Source organism: Medicago truncatula, chromosome 2 (genome assembly GCF_003473485.1).
Source record: "Medicago truncatula cultivar Jemalong A17 chromosome 2, MtrunA17r5.0-ANR, whole genome shotgun sequence".
In the NCBI taxonomy this organism is placed as follows: Eukaryota; Viridiplantae; Streptophyta; class Magnoliopsida; order Fabales; family Fabaceae; genus Medicago; species Medicago truncatula.
The window spans coordinates 43,880,813-43,897,956 of NC_053043.1; the positions used below are offsets into that span (position 1 = coordinate 43,880,813).

The following is a 17,144-nucleotide window of genomic DNA, read 5'->3' on the forward strand; positions in this document are numbered from 1 at the left end:
TAATTTTAAGCATAATATTGCAAAGGCTAATATGCATAAAATATTTCAAAGACATAAGATCATCAATTTTAGAAATAGAAACAATAAGAGTCTTAGTCAATTTTGGATCAATGGTACCTCATTGAAAAGAAGTAGAAATCAAGTTATGAACTTCTGAGGAAACAATATTCCAAAATGTTTTGAAGAAAATAAGTTGGAACTCATATGTACCAGGAACCTTACAAGAATTCTTCGTGAAAAGAGCAGACTCGACCTCTTCGAAAAAAGAGCACTCTATGTTACTTTTTGTAAAATAAAAATCTCATAAATGACACAAATACATTTTGTGACCATAATTCTTCTATACATGTTCATAGGACAATGTTATTCATTTCAAAATTTTCAAACTTTCAATTTTGATACATGAACATACTAAAATTCTCTTTTATATATACTAAAAAACAAAGATTAATGAAATTTAATTTAGAGAAGGAAAACATGAAATCCCTCTCTAATTATGAACATGTTTTATGAAATTTTGATTTTGATTTTCCTCAAAGATATGTCATAAATTTTGATTTTCATTTCAAAAGTGTCTGTATGTCTGTTTGTTTTATTACGCTAACGAGTGTAAATTATGAACATGTTTTATCAAAATTTGATTTTAATTTTCATCAAAGAGATGCCATCTCAATGGTTAAAGGTTGACTTTGTAACCTCAAGCGACATAGTTTGAATTTCACATGAGACAATTGTAACATGGATATTAGTTCTATTGACATTAATAAAAGAGGAAACTTATCTGAACTTTTTTCCCCTCTTCTCATTGAACAAAAATAATAGAGAGAAAGAAAGAGAGAATAAGAAGACACTTAGAGTATGAGAGAAAAGATTGTCGTCACAAAAAATTTTAAGGAATGATTGAACAAATATCATTTCTCTTAATAAAATTTCTCATTCACGAGTTTTCAAATAATATATATATATATATATATATATATATATATATATATATATATATATTTGCTGAATAATGCATTATAACATAGCCATCAACCGACATCATCTCTTTGCTGAATAATGCATTACAACATTGTGCACGAGGTTGAAAAAATACTCCTTTTTTTAATTAATTTTTAATAAAATTTATATTTAATATTTAAAATATTTTTTGAGGTTCAACAACTTAGAATTTAGTAATTTAAATCTATTAATTTAGTATGGACCAACCGTCATCATGAAATGGATCCAAGGACCACCAACTCCTTGCGACAGCAACAAGCATAGCGTCTCTTTCATGCCAAAGAGTCCAACATCATAAACTGATAAGGATTTTGAAACCTCCCCCAAGTTACAAAGTGCCAAACTTCGTGAAGGTGATAAATTCAACCGCCAACACAGATATAGAACCCCACGCCTACAACCTGTTATGTTGCAAACAGAAAGCTTCACGACCATTTCTAGCCAAATCTAATAGAAAGCAACTCAAATCCAATTGAAGGCTAGATCGTGGGACGGTCAATCAACAAATCTGAGCACCACGAGCACCGCCAACACGGTAACACCCGCACCCACCATTCGCAGCAACAATGGACAATAGGTACATGACCATTTCTAGCCTAGAAGACTTGTTACGAAGCATTTGGAGGAGCACTACAACACCAAAACATACCCGTAAGAGGGGTTTTGAAACCAGATCCACCCTCAACGAACCACCGAATGTTTGCACTCTTGCTCAGAATAGTACAATGTGAAGCATCTTGGAGGAGCAATACAACACCGAAACATACCCGTAAAAGGGTTTTGAAACCAAATCAACCCTCAACGAACCACCGAATATTTACAACGTTGCTCAGAACAGTACAAAGCGAAACAGAGGCGTTAAGGTCTTAACACCATGAAAGAGAGCCTGACACCCATCAACAATCCATATCCACAAAGAGAAAATCCAAATCCACTCTTCCATCAACACAGTACACCGCATAGAAACTCCGGCGAAACAAACCACGACGGCACAAGGGAAGGCTACCATCGTCATGTTTGTGCGAAAAAAAAACAGAACCGGCAGAGAGGAAAAAACCGGTTTAAACCACATCCACCGAAGAGAAAATGGAAACCACCATCACATCCGGTATCGAACAAAACTACCAACCGCCGCAAGAACCGCCGGTAGATCTGCCTGGGAGGTGTTGCGGGTGGCTAGCGCCGACGTAACAATATATAAACGAAACAGGAAACATGTTTTATTTTAATTTATAATAAATTATAGAGGTCCCCTCAAAAAAAATTATAAATGGATAAAAACAAATTTTTGATAAGTCATAAATGCAAACATTATTTAAAATAACGTCTTACCAAATAGATTTATTTGTTAAGTTTAGAAAAATAACTTATAAACTAATAAATTATAAGTTCGTGATGAAGTTTATAAAGAATAAACCATTGGTTAGCTTACTTGTCTTACTAAATAGACCCTTGAAATGTTATAAACTTGTAGGATTCCATAATAACTACACAAATCAGATATTTAGGATCCGTGCAGCCACACCTTTTAGCTGTGAACGTACCTGATATATTTGTGGCAGAGATTCAAAACCTGCAGGTAGAGACATGTACTAATATCAAAGCCACTTCTCCAATTATTCTCCCTATATATATATATATATATATATATATATATATATATATATATATATATATATAGAACAGCACACTCACACTCACACTCACACACACACTAAGAATTGGTAGTAGTACAAAAGCTAGTTACCTGCAGCCTGTAGTGACCATGGTGAGAACCCCTTGTGACAATAATGGATTGAGAAAAGGTTCATGGACACATGAGGAAGACAAAAAGTTGATTGCTTATGTTACTAGGTATGGCTGTTGGAATTGGCGACAACTACCTAGATTTGCAGGTATAAGAAAAGGTTAACACTAAGATATCATAAACTTTTGTTGGATAGGTATTTTTTTTTTATTGGTCGGGATTTGAACTCCGGATCATGTATATACTATGTATTGTCCCTACCAATTGAGTCAAACTAACGAGGACGTTGGATATGTATTCTTACAAATTATATCCAATCATTTAATGTGGTATGTTACTTTTAATATTTGATTAATTTGCCAAAAAAAAATTAATTATTTAAAAAAAAAAAAATTAAATTAATTTTCTCACAGTATACCTGTTCCAACAAAACTCCAGGATACTGCGAAGAATTCTCCATAAGGAAAACTATTCTTAATATTAATGTGTAAATTGGTTTTCTTCTATCTTTGTAATTCAAACCTTTAAACTCGAGAGAATTGTTTTCAGGGCTTGAAAGGTGTGGTAAGAGTTGTAGACTAAGGTGGATGAACTATCTAAGGCCAGATGTCAAAAGAGGGAACTTCAATCAACAAGAGGAAGAGCTTATCATCAAACTTCATGAAAAACTGGGTAATAGGTATCAACTTATCAACACTATCATGGCAAAATCATATCTTAATTGTTGTAAAAAAGCCGTACAAGCCATGAATTATTTATGAACACAAACAACGCACCGCAAAGAGAATAAATTAACATACTTTATTGAAACATTTCAAATCACATTACGATATGATTATAACCCAACACGAAAATGTTATCAGCCAACAATGATTTTTTTTCTTTTATTCCATTTTGCTACCATGGCTTGCCCTTCTCATCGCTTGCCTCTCTTAAATAGCAAATGTTCTTCTCTTTTTGTTTAATCTATATGCCAAATATATATAGTGCATGTCTCCTTTTGTACACTTGAAAGCCCCACTTTGAACAAACAAACTTAGTCATGTTTCCCTCGTAGCTATTTAATGGTGACACTACATATGTATTTGTATTTTTCTCAAACTCTAGTGTTAACTCGTAAGCTCAAGTGAGTTTGCGTTTTTAAGTGTGAATTTAGTGTTAATTCGGAGGTAAACTTGTTTTCAGTGAAGTCGGAGCTTGCAGTTTGAGCGGTTTAACTCCCAACAAAATCGGTGAAATCAAATAAATTCATTTGATTTTAATCGAGGTTTATGATTTTACTTTTAAAATAGCCTTTTTGGTGGTCCAAATTTTTTGTCTTTCCGACCCATAAGCCCATTAAACGTGTGAAAATGAACTGCTTTCAATAACCAAACAACTCATCTCCCACACATTACGCTTAAACGACCGAACCAAACACTATTGTATAATAGTGAAACTTTAATTTTAGTTTTTTATTTATTATAGTTTTACTAACAACTCATGAAAATTATTTTTTTGGATTGTTTGTTGGATGATTTGATGATTTTGTGGGATAATTTTGTGTATTTTGATTAACATAAACGCTTTATTTTAGGATTATATATAATTTGAATTTATAATTAAGTTAATATTTTTAATTATTGACATATTAACCTATTTATTATTGTCAAAAAAATATTAACCTATTTACAGTATTATATTAGTATATATGTCATCTATATAATAATTTTAATATAATTTTACTTTTACGTAAACTCGTACGATTTTACGAGTCGAGTTTATGAGTCGATTTCATCTGAGTAAAATATGTTGAAGTAAAAACTTGAATCAGACAACCTTCATTTGTATCTTTGTTACAAAGAAAAAAGTGAACAAGTCACATGAGACATGACCTCCATATCATTAGGAATGCTTTCTATACAAAAACAACTACATAGATCCAACATCATCCCTATTGATATAGCTTGAGTCGATGACTTGGCTGAACCAATTGTTAGATAATAAGATTGAGCTTATGCTATTGGCCTCTTTATGTTTGTAAGTTAGTAGATTTTAAAGAACTCTATCAAGTTTGTAAGTTAGTAGATTTGTAAAGAACTCTATTGGTTCTTTTGGATAATTTGGGAAGTCAAGTTATTGCCAATAATATTGTGTTTGTGAAAAATCCTCGTTGAAGACATATTTGAATTGTTTTGCTCCTCTCTCTCCCCTCTTTGGTTGTTTTGTCTTCTCTCATTTTTCTTCTGAATGTTGGTTTCTACATTTGATTGTTTGATTTAGTTTGATTTTATTTCTCTCTTTAGTGGGCTTTTTTGGATTGATTCTCGCAATATTGATTCCTCGCTTCTGTCTTTGATGATTCTTCCCATTTGGCCGATACTCCTCTCTATGGTTGATGGTGTGATTGCTTTGGTTACACTATTAGTTTGTTTTAGTTTATTGTTAGGGTTAATTTTGTAATAAGCTTAAAACTTTAGCTTCATGCATGGGTAGTATTTTGAGTCTATATTATTGAATATGTTTTTCATTTTTTGTTTGGCAAATTCTCGATGCTATTTGTTGTTGCATCGTGATTCGTGAGTATAAAGGGAGATGTTAGATAATAAGATTATACTTATACCATTGAGCCATTTATGTTTCTAAGTTAGTAAAATTCATTAAGTTTTATATATATTCTCTTGTAACCTTTTAATATGTTATGTTATTTGATATTATTGGAACTCTATTTGACTTATTATTAGAACCTTTTGTATGAAATGGTTGAGGAAGCCTCAATTCTCACATGATCACCCTGAGTATAATACTACTAACCAACTCTTTATGTGATCACCTAAGATTAGACATATTTCACCTCTTTAAAAAATTCTCTATTTGTTAGAGAGGTATGTGATTAGATATTAATTTTTCCACCACTCTATATGTGAAACTTTCCTAGTGCCATGATTATTTGTTATCTAACTGAATGTTACTCCGATGTTGAATATAAGAAACAAAACATTCACATTTGGTGCTGTTTAATGAAGTAAATGTTAACTAACTTCACACCATTCAACTGGTTTACAATAATTTTTTATTTTATTTACACCCTTAAATTAATTTATATTTTTGTGTACAATAAATTTTTTATTTACATGCAAAAAGTTTCGATAAAGAGTAGTTTAGGAAATAAATTTATTTTTTATCCATATGAAGAAAATTAAATGAAATTAACTATCATTTTTTTATTAGCTTGAATTTATATGATTTGACTTATATTCAAGACCGGAGAAAGTATCTCTATAGGGGTTTGTTTGGTGGTTAAAATAAAATAGACACAATAAAACAAGAAACTCAATGAATAAAATGGGATATGAACATCATGAATACTTATTATATCATGTATTTGAGCATTCATGATAACAATTAAATATTTTTTCCAAAATAACTTTTGATATTTTAAACATTATAAATTAACAAAAATACTAAAAAATCTAAAAAATTTAATGAAATAATTTTATATAATTTAAAGTATTCATTGACACTACCAAATAAACAATTTCAAATTTGAAAAAAAAAATAGGGGAACAAACAGTTCTATTATGAAAGTTAGATAAGCTAATAAATAAAGCTATGGTATAATAATTAATTTTAAATGATAAAACTACCGTTGTAAGAGAATTATATTTAACTTCTTAAAAGAAAAACTAAATTAGTAATCTTATCTTCTCTTATCTATTTAAATTTTTAAAAGGTCAATTACATATGGATAAAGTTAAAATTATAAATTACTTTACTGTCCTTAAAAAAAAAATATTTTCACTTATTAATATTCTAAATTATTAGGAGAGTTGATTTACTTTAAACATCTACGCTTTTTATGATGATCAAATGATTTATATAGTGCAGATGGACCGTGATTGCTTCAAATTTTCCAGGGAGAACCGATAATGAGATAAAGAATCACTGGCACACTACCTTGAAGAAGCGTTTTGTAAAGAATATCAAGTCGAAACGTGGAACGAGAATAGCAAAAGATTCAAATTCAAATAATCACCCTACATTGGAAGAACCTAAGAAATTTGAAGTAGTTTTAGAGAGCAACAATGATCCTAATATTGCAAATCAAATATCTCCGCAACCATCTTCAAGCGAATTGTCTTGCATAACAATGGACAATGCAATTCTTGATGATAATGACCTTTCTTTTATGGAAACATACATGGAGAATTTTAGTGAGAATTTCTGGACAGAGCCATATATGATAGACAATTCATATGTCCCCCATAATCACCCTACAATGGAAGAAACCAAGAAACTTGAAGGAGTTTTTGAGAACAATATCGATCCCAATATTACGAGTCCACTATCTTCACAACCATTTTCAAGTGGATTCTCTTGCATAACAACAGAAAATTTCGCTTCCACTATATCACATGAAAATTCAGTTTTTGATGGTAGTGAACTTCCGTTTATGGATGCATTCATGGAGACTGTGAGTGAATTTTTTTGGACAGAGCCATATATGATAGACACTTCCTATTCCCCATATAAGCACCCTACATTGGAAGAAGCCAATAAATTTGAAGGAGTTTTAGAGAACAACAATAATCCTAATACTGCATCTACCACAATATCATATGAGAATCCAATTCTTGATGACAATGACCTTCATTTTATGGATGCATACATAGAGAATTTGAGTGAGAATTTCTGGTCAGAGCCATATATGATTGACAGTTCACATTTCCTTCGTAATCACCTTACAATGGAAGAAGCCAAGAAAATTGAAGGAGTTTTTGAGTACAACATTGATCCCAATAGTGTTAGTCCAGTATCTTCACAACCATCATCAAATGGATTCTCTTCAATAACAATGGAAAATGTTACTTCCACAATATCACATGAAAATCCTTTAATGGATGCATTATTTCCTGCAGAGTGTGAACATGAATACTTTAGTTCTGTGTACGATGTAGAATTTTGGAGCCATACTGCAGAATAAATTGTTACAGTAATGTGGTGGTTTACTCTTTTGAAAATGACATGCCATAATACTAATAATTTCATTTGAATCCTAGTCCTATTTTTTCTAGGTGATTTTTTACTTTGAACCAATATTTGAAATAAAATAGCATTTCTTTCTCGCTTCTATATTTTTTGTTTACCATCTCTCTCTATCTCTCAAAATAGTTAATTAATAAGAAGAATATTCCTGCTTTATTTTACATTTAATGCTTTATGACGATTCTTCTTGGGGTTTGGATTTTTCGAACATAATAGTTACCATATATATTTCTCTCAATGTCAAATAAGTTTATTGCTGAGTGTGACTTGAAATTTCATCATGTCCAAAAGTGAAGGTTTTGAAAAGCTGTGTCTTTTGGATGGCCTATGTCCCATGTGCAGGACGAGTGATACCATGTGTAGGGCACATGGTCATTTTTTATGTTGTTTGTTTGGGTTTACTGATTATCAACACCACTTCACGTGTGGGGGCGTGCATGGTGGGCGGGGCACGTCATGTCATGTGTGGTGCATAAGGTCATGAATTGTACTATAAATTGTTCTACGTCAATTTTCACTGGAAAAATGTGTGTGAATCTTGGGAAATTAAAAGAGGAGACTTTTGGGGAAGGTTTAGTGACTTTTCGAGGAAGGATTTATGGGATAGGAAACACATGAGAAGATAAGAGATTTGTATGCAATTTGGGTTTATCAAGAGAAGCGATCCTTAAAAAAAACAAAGACTTAAGATTGATTCCTTTTGTGATAGATTCATAGGGCTGAAAAATAATTGTGAACACCTTAGCTAATGAGGAATCCTTACTAAATCACAAAAAACAAAAAATTAATATACATGCAACACACGTTTTATGTTGTGAACGCATATATATTTGAATAACCACACACATATCACAATCCAAAACGAAAAAGGACCACCAAGAAATACAAATGTCCTCAAACCAAGGTTTTAAATAATTTCGCGATTTCGGCCGTTATGGGTGTTGCGATACAGATTGCGGTTGTCGTGGTGTGAATTAATCACAACATTGCACAACTCTTAAATAATGATAGTAACTTAGATAACTTAGACCAGAGAAAGATTTGGAGTTCTAAACTAGATAAGGAGATAACTTATGTAATTTATGATCAAATATGTACTAAAAATATGATTTTCTTCTATCTCAATTGAAAAAATATCCAGATTCTATGTCTTTTGTCATGAACGACATTTTTTTTGCAGCCGTAACGGTGTTTCGTGGTGATTTTTGTTCACTACGTAAAAACAAAGAAAAATGGTAATGTCGGCTACTTATACCTTTTTTGTTGCGGTCATTATCTCGGTAAGAGACAGTTTTTTAAAACCATGGACCACACACGGAAGTGACTACAATAGAAAAGCAATGGAACACAACCCAACACGGATATGGGGCAGCAATATGAACATTTAAAACTTGTTGTCAATCATAATAAGTCATTAGAAGAAAGTAGTGATATATATAATTTACTTATAATTAATAATTTGATTTACAAAAACAATTGTAAATCATATACATATGATTAGAACAATTATCAATGTGGTGAGGATAGACAAGATTAAAAAAATTCTAGTAATATATTACCTTCTTGAAAGAGAACAAATGGCAAAATCATATTCAGAAACCAGAAGAAAAACAAAAGAGCAATAAGATAAAGATTGGAATGCAATGAAGTTGGTAAGCCACATGAAGTCAAGGCCAAGAGCTTGCAGCGCTCCTTATATTCCAAATATGAAGTCAAGATCATGAACCAAAGAGTGTAAAACCTAATCTGGTAAAGATTTGGAATGTTGGAGAGAGCCAATATACTGAGCGTCAATATTTTAGGGTGAGCACAGGGCCACGAGAAGTTTTAAACAAATAATTAATTCGTGGGCGTTAGTTAAATCTAATGATTGATATGGATAGTTCTCGTTTCTCACAAAAGATGTTAGTTCTCAGCAAAACCTATGTCCTTTAGTTATGAGTTTTTTTAACTCCTCCAAAGTGTAAATTAAGAAATTTGTAAAATTAAATAATGCATAAGTAAAACATAAATATAAATTACAAATTTGCAAAATAGTTTGATTTTGATTGATTAATTGTGTGTGTTGAATTAAATATGCAAGTGTGATATTTATGGACAAAACTAACCATATTGGTCAATGCATCGTGGCTAACTGAATCCATTGTTGACTATCTATTTTCTCAGGTAATGTGTTTCTTCAAGTTGTTTGATGTATGTGGCACCTCACGTTTGGCATGTTTTCTCTTATTTCACGATATGTTTTGTTTTTATCCACACATGCAACATTGCCTTAAAAAAGACTCGCCTACATAAAATACAACTAAAATGGTGAATTGTCAAGTTCCAAATGTATTCTTTTTTACTATTTCTAACATTTCTACGACGCAAACCTTAGTCGACTTGAGAAAGACCCGCCTACCTCGTATTCAGATGTTTTGGATTCGACTATTCTTCATTGAATTAAAGGGAATTCGCATGACCCTAAATTCGAATGCTTGTAGTTATGTGCTAACATCTTATTATTTTTAATTGTAATCAATATTTATGTCACTCTCTCTTTCAATTATGACAACTCTTAGGGTGTGGTTGTGCGCGTGCACATATATAACAAAACACATACATTTAAAAGCACACACACAAATTAATAAAAAAAAAATCTCATGGACACACACTTTTTTATACAAGAGCAACACCAGGTTAATCATTTTAAAAAATACGGATGATTTGATTCATTAGATGGTTAATTCAATTTATGTTGAAGATTGTGGCTAATTCAGGTAGTTGAATTAACCATAATTTTAGCTGTAAATTGAGTTTACCATATATTTTAAGGTGATTAATCAGATGTTGTCTGGGTGTATAAAAAATGGATGTCCGTGTATCATTACTGATGATTAATTGGTAGTAGTACATTACGACAAACTATCAATCTTCAGTATAGAAAATAGGTTTTGATCACATGTTGTGGGCAAAGGACTGCAACTGTGGTTTTGTGAGTGCAAGGACAGAGAAACAAAAAATTAAAAAAGAAGAGGTAAAGATGAGTGAGAGGTTAACAATTTGAGAGATAAAGACATAAAGTGGAAACAAAGAGTGTAGGAGGGAGAGTAGAAAATGATTAAGGTCCTTAGACAAGAAACCCTTTGTTGTGAAAACAAAAAGTCGATTGCTTATTGTACCAGAAGTCTGTATGGCAAGGCCAAAAAGAGGGAAGTGGATTTAGTGCCGTAAAAAACAACACAATTTTTATTTTAATTATTCGATGAGTTTGACAAAGTTACAATAATACCGTCTAATAAAGAGATATTTATATTTCCACTGATGCACTTATTTAGAAGAATCTTGATCTTCATTTTCCTCACCCGGGGCATTTCTTTTATCATTTACTTCTTCCTCGTATGGTGTTTCACTATAGGGTGTTGTCACCTGGTTTATCCATTATCTGCAAATTCTTGCACTAGTTTTTCCTTTTCATTGCCAAGCTCTTTGTCAATAAACCTTACATGAATTGATTCTTCCACCATTAAGGTTTCTTCGTTATATACTCTTTATACTCTAGGTCGTTCAAAATATTCTAAAAACACATACATTTGTGGTTTGAAAATAAGAATTCATTACAACCAAATTGATGAAAATAAGAGATATTGGATTTTCTACCTTTCCATAATTCATAAGTAGTATTCTTCAAAATAGGTCGTAGATAGATTATATTTTGAATGTAACATGCATTTGCAGCTTCTGTCCTAAAGTGAGTTGGAACATTTTTTCTAATTAATCATGGTTTTGGTCATCTCTTGAAGAGATCTATTTTTCCTTTCTAGCTTTATACAACTTCATTTTATTATGGTGTCCTGGGAGAGGAGAAATCATGAAAAAAAAGTTTTCAAAAGATGAATTTTCAAACTCTCCTCCATGATCACTTCTAACTATTGCAATTTTCAAATCTTTTTCAACTTGCACTTGTTTGCAAAAGATGACAAATATTGAGTATAATCCGTCCTTGTTTCTAAGGTATTTTATGTAGGAACATATATTATAGTCATTAACAATGACCAGTCCATACCAAAAAGAGTATAAAGAAAGCTAGGATTAGGTTGTCCCTTCTTTGTTTTTTTTTTTTTTTTGTAGACTAAAATTGATTTTTATTTTTTCTTATAGATTAAATTGGATCTTCCAATTTTTCTCAAAGATTAAAATGGATCCTCGCGAACAAAATTTAAAGAGAACCATTTTACTGGGAAAAAAACATGTTTAACCCATAGTTAATTCATAGAGAGACTAATTTAATTCCTATATGCAATTTCATTAAGGTCCTTCCTTATACCACCTGATTTTCTCTCGAGTTTTCGCATATAGAACTCTTCGCTCGTTTTGCTTTACTATCATATGCCCGCATACGGAGGGGTGCCTATGAAACCCGAATTGAGTCACCCTCATCGAGAGGCTGATCGATAACCAAGTAAAAATTATGCTAATTTAGCGAAATCGGGGATTAGTTCATAGCGTGCTGAAAGGGCCAAACCTGTGGGATACCATGGTGGACGCACCGGAGTGCCAATGACTTTGGTTTCAGTGAATTCCAAAACCAAGAAAAAAATTCCCTTATTTTGACAAGGAATGTACTTATCACATGCAATTTGGATTTAAATGAGAATTTGAAATTTTTGCAGTATTTTTTCTTTGCACATTAACTATTACGTAGACAAACTTATTATTACAATATAACATGTTTAAGCACTTGCATAAAAACTTGAGAGGCCCAGGTAACTTACTAGCTTATTCAAAGCCTTTCTAATTAATTGAATATGTAAGCTTTCTAAGGTAGTGTTATATAATGAAAACATTCTGATGCTAGTTTTCTAATGAAAACGTTCATAGTGTTTGAGACAAACTTTCAAATAGCTATTTTATGATTTCAGCTTCCTAATATATCTTGGAATGGATCTTCTGAAGCTAACTTTGCTTTCTAACATTTGCTATTTCCTATTGAGACATCAACCATTTTATGATGCTTCAGAAGGTACTTCTATGATGGCTTGTTCCAATTTTAAATTTCATTCTCATATCAGTTTTCAGATGCGATGAGCGGATAACTTTCTAAAGAAGTTTCTTTCTATTCGATAACCTTTCTAATTTTGAATTCTTTTTTTGATGGTGAGGGAACTTTATGATGGCATTCTTTATTTTCTAACACAGTTCCTTTATTCTTATTCTTGTTGGCTTATTGTTATCTCAGAACAAGATTGTTGTTCTTTCTTCAACAAACCAAGTACAAAAATTAGTATAACAAGATTTAAAACACTAAATTTACTTGGAATGTCTATTATCATTAAAACACTCCCTCACTTTTAGACATATCATATCTGTCACAAAGCCAAACCATCCCTCTATATCATTACTAATTAATACAATAATAGCTATGGAAAGAGAATCTCATTATTCAAACCATACATTACAATAAAATCAAAAGATGACATATTTTTTAATCAGTAACAGCTAACAAGAGAGACAATAAACCATCCTAATTTTCTAACAAAGACTTGAAGCTAGATGATGAGATATTGCTTTTGGCCTGAGAAGATGTTGAAGCATACCTTTTGGCCTGTGAATTTGGTAGAGAAAATTCTCTTAGTTATCTACAAACACTTGATTGAATCTTGGAATTGGTGGCAAATTCACATTCAAGGTCCCCTCGAGAATTTGAACTGCCTGACGCATGGTTGGCCTCTGAGTTTCATTTTCTTGGACACACCAAGAAGCAACTTTTATCATTTCAGTCACTTCCTCAATGTCAGCATTTCCCTCCAACCTATGGTCCAAAAGTGTAAGGATACTACCACCTTGGTTAACTACTGTAGCAGCCAAGGTTGGAAAGAAAGTATTTTGGTCATCTGCAGATGGATCAGAATTCCTTTTACCTGATACAACCTCAAAAAGCATCATTCCATAACTGTAAACATCAGATTTGGCTGTGATAGCAGCCCTAGATATCCACTCTGGGGAAAGATAGCCTCTTGATCCTTCCATGTTTGTAAGGATTCTTCTGAAATCTCGTCCAATTAACTTAGCTACACCAAAGTCTGCAACTTTTGGACAAAAATCAGCATCAAGGAGAATGTTTTCTGGCTTTATATCACAGTGTATGATACATTCTTCGCATTTCTCGTGTAGGTAAATTAGTCCTCTAGCAATTCCAAGAGCAATTTGGTATCTCATTTTCCAACCCAACACCTCAGAACTATTGTTCCCAAACAAATGGAAATCCAAGGAACGATTTGGCATATAATCATAAACCAGCAACCTTTTGGTACCTTTTGAGCAAAACCCACGGAGGCGAACAAGATTAACATGTTGCATTGTCCCTATTATACTCACTTTTGTTCTGAACTGCTTCTCTCCTTGGCTAGTCCCCTCCAGTTTCTTCACTGCTACCATACTTGAATCAGCTAATGCTCCTTTGAAAACAGAACCAAAACCACTTCCTCCTAATTTCTCGGTGAAATTCTTAGTCGCGTTATGCAAATCCTTGTATCCAAATTCCACCATAAACCCCTCCAAGAGCTTCCCGGTTGCAAGCATTCTCTTTCTTCGCCTAAGCATGACAAACAATAGAAGGGCTAAGAGTATCCCAATGCCAACAACCCCGCCCACAATACCACCAATAATCAACCTTGCCTGATTACTGTTTTTACTAGCATCACGTAATTCTGATGCTGCAAGTTTGACATATAAAGTTTTTCGACTACTATCATCAGAAGTCAATTGTTGCAGATTAATGAGGTCTCCTACCCAAATTGAACATCCATTACTATCATATGCATAAGCAGTGCATGAACAGTTTTTCAAGCAAGTTAATTCACATTCAGCTGCATTCCCTAGCCCCACAGATTGTGCATATTTAGGTGATGCAATGTTTGGGATTGCAAGGAACGCGTCATTATCCCTATAAGAGGGATTGGATCCCTCACATTGCAAACTTGTTTTCCTAACACATCCACCTGAGTTATCCCCCAGATTCCATTCAGACACTGACTTTGGCTCGAAACCTCTCAAACAACTACAATAAGGCATGGAATTTTGATAACAGCTCCCAAATGCACCGCAGAAAGCATAAACATCACATTGTACTCTTGGCTGGGACCAAAAGAGGTACCACTGTTGGGTGCTATCCAACCATGTTATTTGCTTGATCTGTCCTGAGATATCCATCACAAGCCGAGATATAATGGAAGAGTTATACAAGGAGTATGTGAAATAGCTCTCATTCTCGTTCGACACAAATGAAAAATTGTAAATGTAATTTAACCTCATCTCAGGAACAAGACTAAAATTTTGTCCATTCCAAGGTCCACTTGTCCAATATTCTTCAGACTTATTCCAACGAATGAGATAGGAATTTGTTCCTTTAGGGTCTAGTTCCAAAGAGAATAGACCCGTTGAAGGATCTTGCCAATTCTTCCATGAAGTGAGATACTGAGGCTGCTTTGTTTTCTCATCCAACTTAATTTTTCCACCCGGAAGAAATGTATCTGTAGGATGATCAAAACTCTGCCATAGAGGATTTGATACATCATCATCAGGCCTATGTCTTAAAACAAGATTTCCAGTATCTAGAAGCATAGCTACAACAGAATCTGACTTAGGAAAACTCATGTTTGTTGACCAAACTTGTTTTGAAGACTCATTCAATAGAACTAAATTACCAGCTGAAATTTTTAAGGTAGCAGTGTTTTTATTAGAGACAGGGTTGTCTCTGTTGGCTACCCAAACAATTGTTTGTGGAAAGACATTTTTGTACCATATTCCTATGTAGTAGTTAGAAGAATTACCTGGTTTAAAGAAACCCAATTCAAAGATTCTTCTTCCTTCAGAGACTAGAGTTTGATCACCTGAGAGAGATTGATTTGCAGTGATGGTAGTTAGAGCTGCAAGGGAATGATGGAAGTGTAAAAAGAAGATGAGGACAAGAAGAGAAAGACAGAACCATGGCTTCCTTGTATTGATCATGGCTTCAATCTTCAATGAGCAAGGAAGCTTTAGAAAATTGAGGGAACAGTCAAATAAATGATAAATGGTAGAAGAGTCAAACTTTTCGAATTAAACTATTGTGCCATATTGTAATGAGTTTTGAAAATGATGAGAGGAGGACACGTATTCTATATCAAAGAAGAGAAGAGTAAAAAAAATATGCACATTAATCTTGGATATTAATCAGAAATCCTTTATACCAGAAAATATCCATTTACTAATATTTAAGTAACTTTGAATTGCTAAAAAAAAAAACATTAACTTTGAGAAGTAATTTATGGATACACTAAGGAAAGATGAGACTATCCTTCCTATATTTCTCTCTAATACACCTCATCCTCACACCCTTCTTTCCACGTGCTCTTTATTATGAGATGACTTTCCTCTATTCATATCATAACAATTTAATGCTTCCAAATATTACCTGAGGATTAGTCTCATAGATATAGAATTGAGTAAGCAAGTTGTTAAACTCTAAAATATTTTCCTATAATCAAGCAATAAATTTATCAAATAGAATTTGGAAAGACTTGTCCACAAATCTTAGTTTAAATGGTAAAACACGGAAATTGCTAGCTCAAATGTCGTATTTGAAGTTTGAACTCAACTTCTTCATCTATGTGTGTAAGTTTTCAATGACTGTTATTGCAAAATTAAATTGACTTAGATTTATATATTCACTACTAGGAAAAGCAAAATTAGGGAGAGAAATTGATGACGGAAAAAATAAAATCTCTCGCAATTTTTTGGTCGCAAAATTTAGTGACGGAATTAGAGACTGATTTTACGTTTTCCCTCTCTAAATTTCCCTCACTAATTGTTGTTTTTTTAGTAGTGAAAAAAAGGAAAAAATAAATAAAACATGACGAGAAATGCAAAAGAAAATCTACAAACACTATCATTCTTCTTCTGAGTTGCAATTCATCTCACATTAGTGTGTAGTTCTTCGACCCAACAAGATGGAAAATATGTTTTTAAAAACTTAAAACCAAAAAATAAAAACATTTGGAGCATGTTTGAAACACTTCTCAAAAACTCTTTTTTAGTTTTTAAAAACTTAAAAATTAAAAACTTTTTTGCTAAATTATTTTTAAAATTACAGTTTTGGAAACTGTTTTGAATTTTTTAGTTTTGGGGACTAAAACTAAAACATGTAAAAAGATAAATATTATGAGAAGAAGACTTGTATATTTCAAAAATTTAAAACAAAAACTATTTCAAACAGTTTCCAGAGGTGCAATTTTAAGCGAATGCTCACCAAAATGTTAATCCATTTAATTGAATAATAGTTTGATGAAAATGATATATCGTAATTTCTACCAATCAATAATAAAAAATAATCACATATATTTCAAATCAC

General features: G+C 32.4%; 2 protein-coding genes across 2 annotated transcripts; one reads left to right on the plus strand and one right to left on the minus strand.

Annotated features, from left to right (window-relative positions):
• The first annotated feature begins 2,714 nt into the window (after nt 1–2,714).
• On the plus strand, nt 2,715–7,712 carry LOC11411430 (MYB-like transcription factor ODO1). Its single transcript, XM_003597030.3, has 3 exons — nt 2,715–2,897; nt 3,299–3,428; nt 6,617–7,712. Exons 1-3 carry the CDS (start codon nt 2,768–2,770, stop codon nt 7,710–7,712), a joined length of 1,356 nt encoding a protein of 451 aa, XP_003597078.2. The 5' UTR covers nt 2,715–2,767.
• Nucleotides 7,713–13,118: 5,406 nt separating this feature from the next.
• Nucleotides 13,119–15,878, minus strand: LOC11412772 (G-type lectin S-receptor-like serine/threonine-protein kinase At2g19130). The gene has a single exon (XM_003597032.4). It carries the CDS (start codon nt 15,761–15,763, stop codon nt 13,385–13,387), a length of 2,379 nt encoding a protein of 792 aa, XP_003597080.1. The 5' UTR covers nt 15,764–15,878; the 3' UTR covers nt 13,119–13,384.
• Nucleotides 15,879–17,144: the final 1,266 nt, after the last annotated feature.

Excerpts from the sequence above, each read along its gene's own strand:
- LOC11411430 (XM_003597030.3), top strand. The coding sequence starts at position 2,768 with ATGGTGAGAACCCCTTGTGACAATAATGGATTGAGAAAAGGTTCATGG. Across the intron at positions 2,898-3,298 it reads ACAACTACCTAGATTTGCAG|GGCTTGAAAGGTGTGGTAAG; the intron begins GTATAAGAAAAG and ends AATTGTTTTCAG. Across the intron at positions 3,429-6,616 it reads CATGAAAAACTGGGTAATAG|ATGGACCGTGATTGCTTCAA; the intron begins GTATCAACTTAT and ends TATATAGTGCAG.
- LOC11412772 (XM_003597032.4), bottom strand. The coding sequence starts at position 15,763 with ATGATCAATACAAGGAAGCCATGGTTCTGTCTTTCTCTTCTTGTCCTC.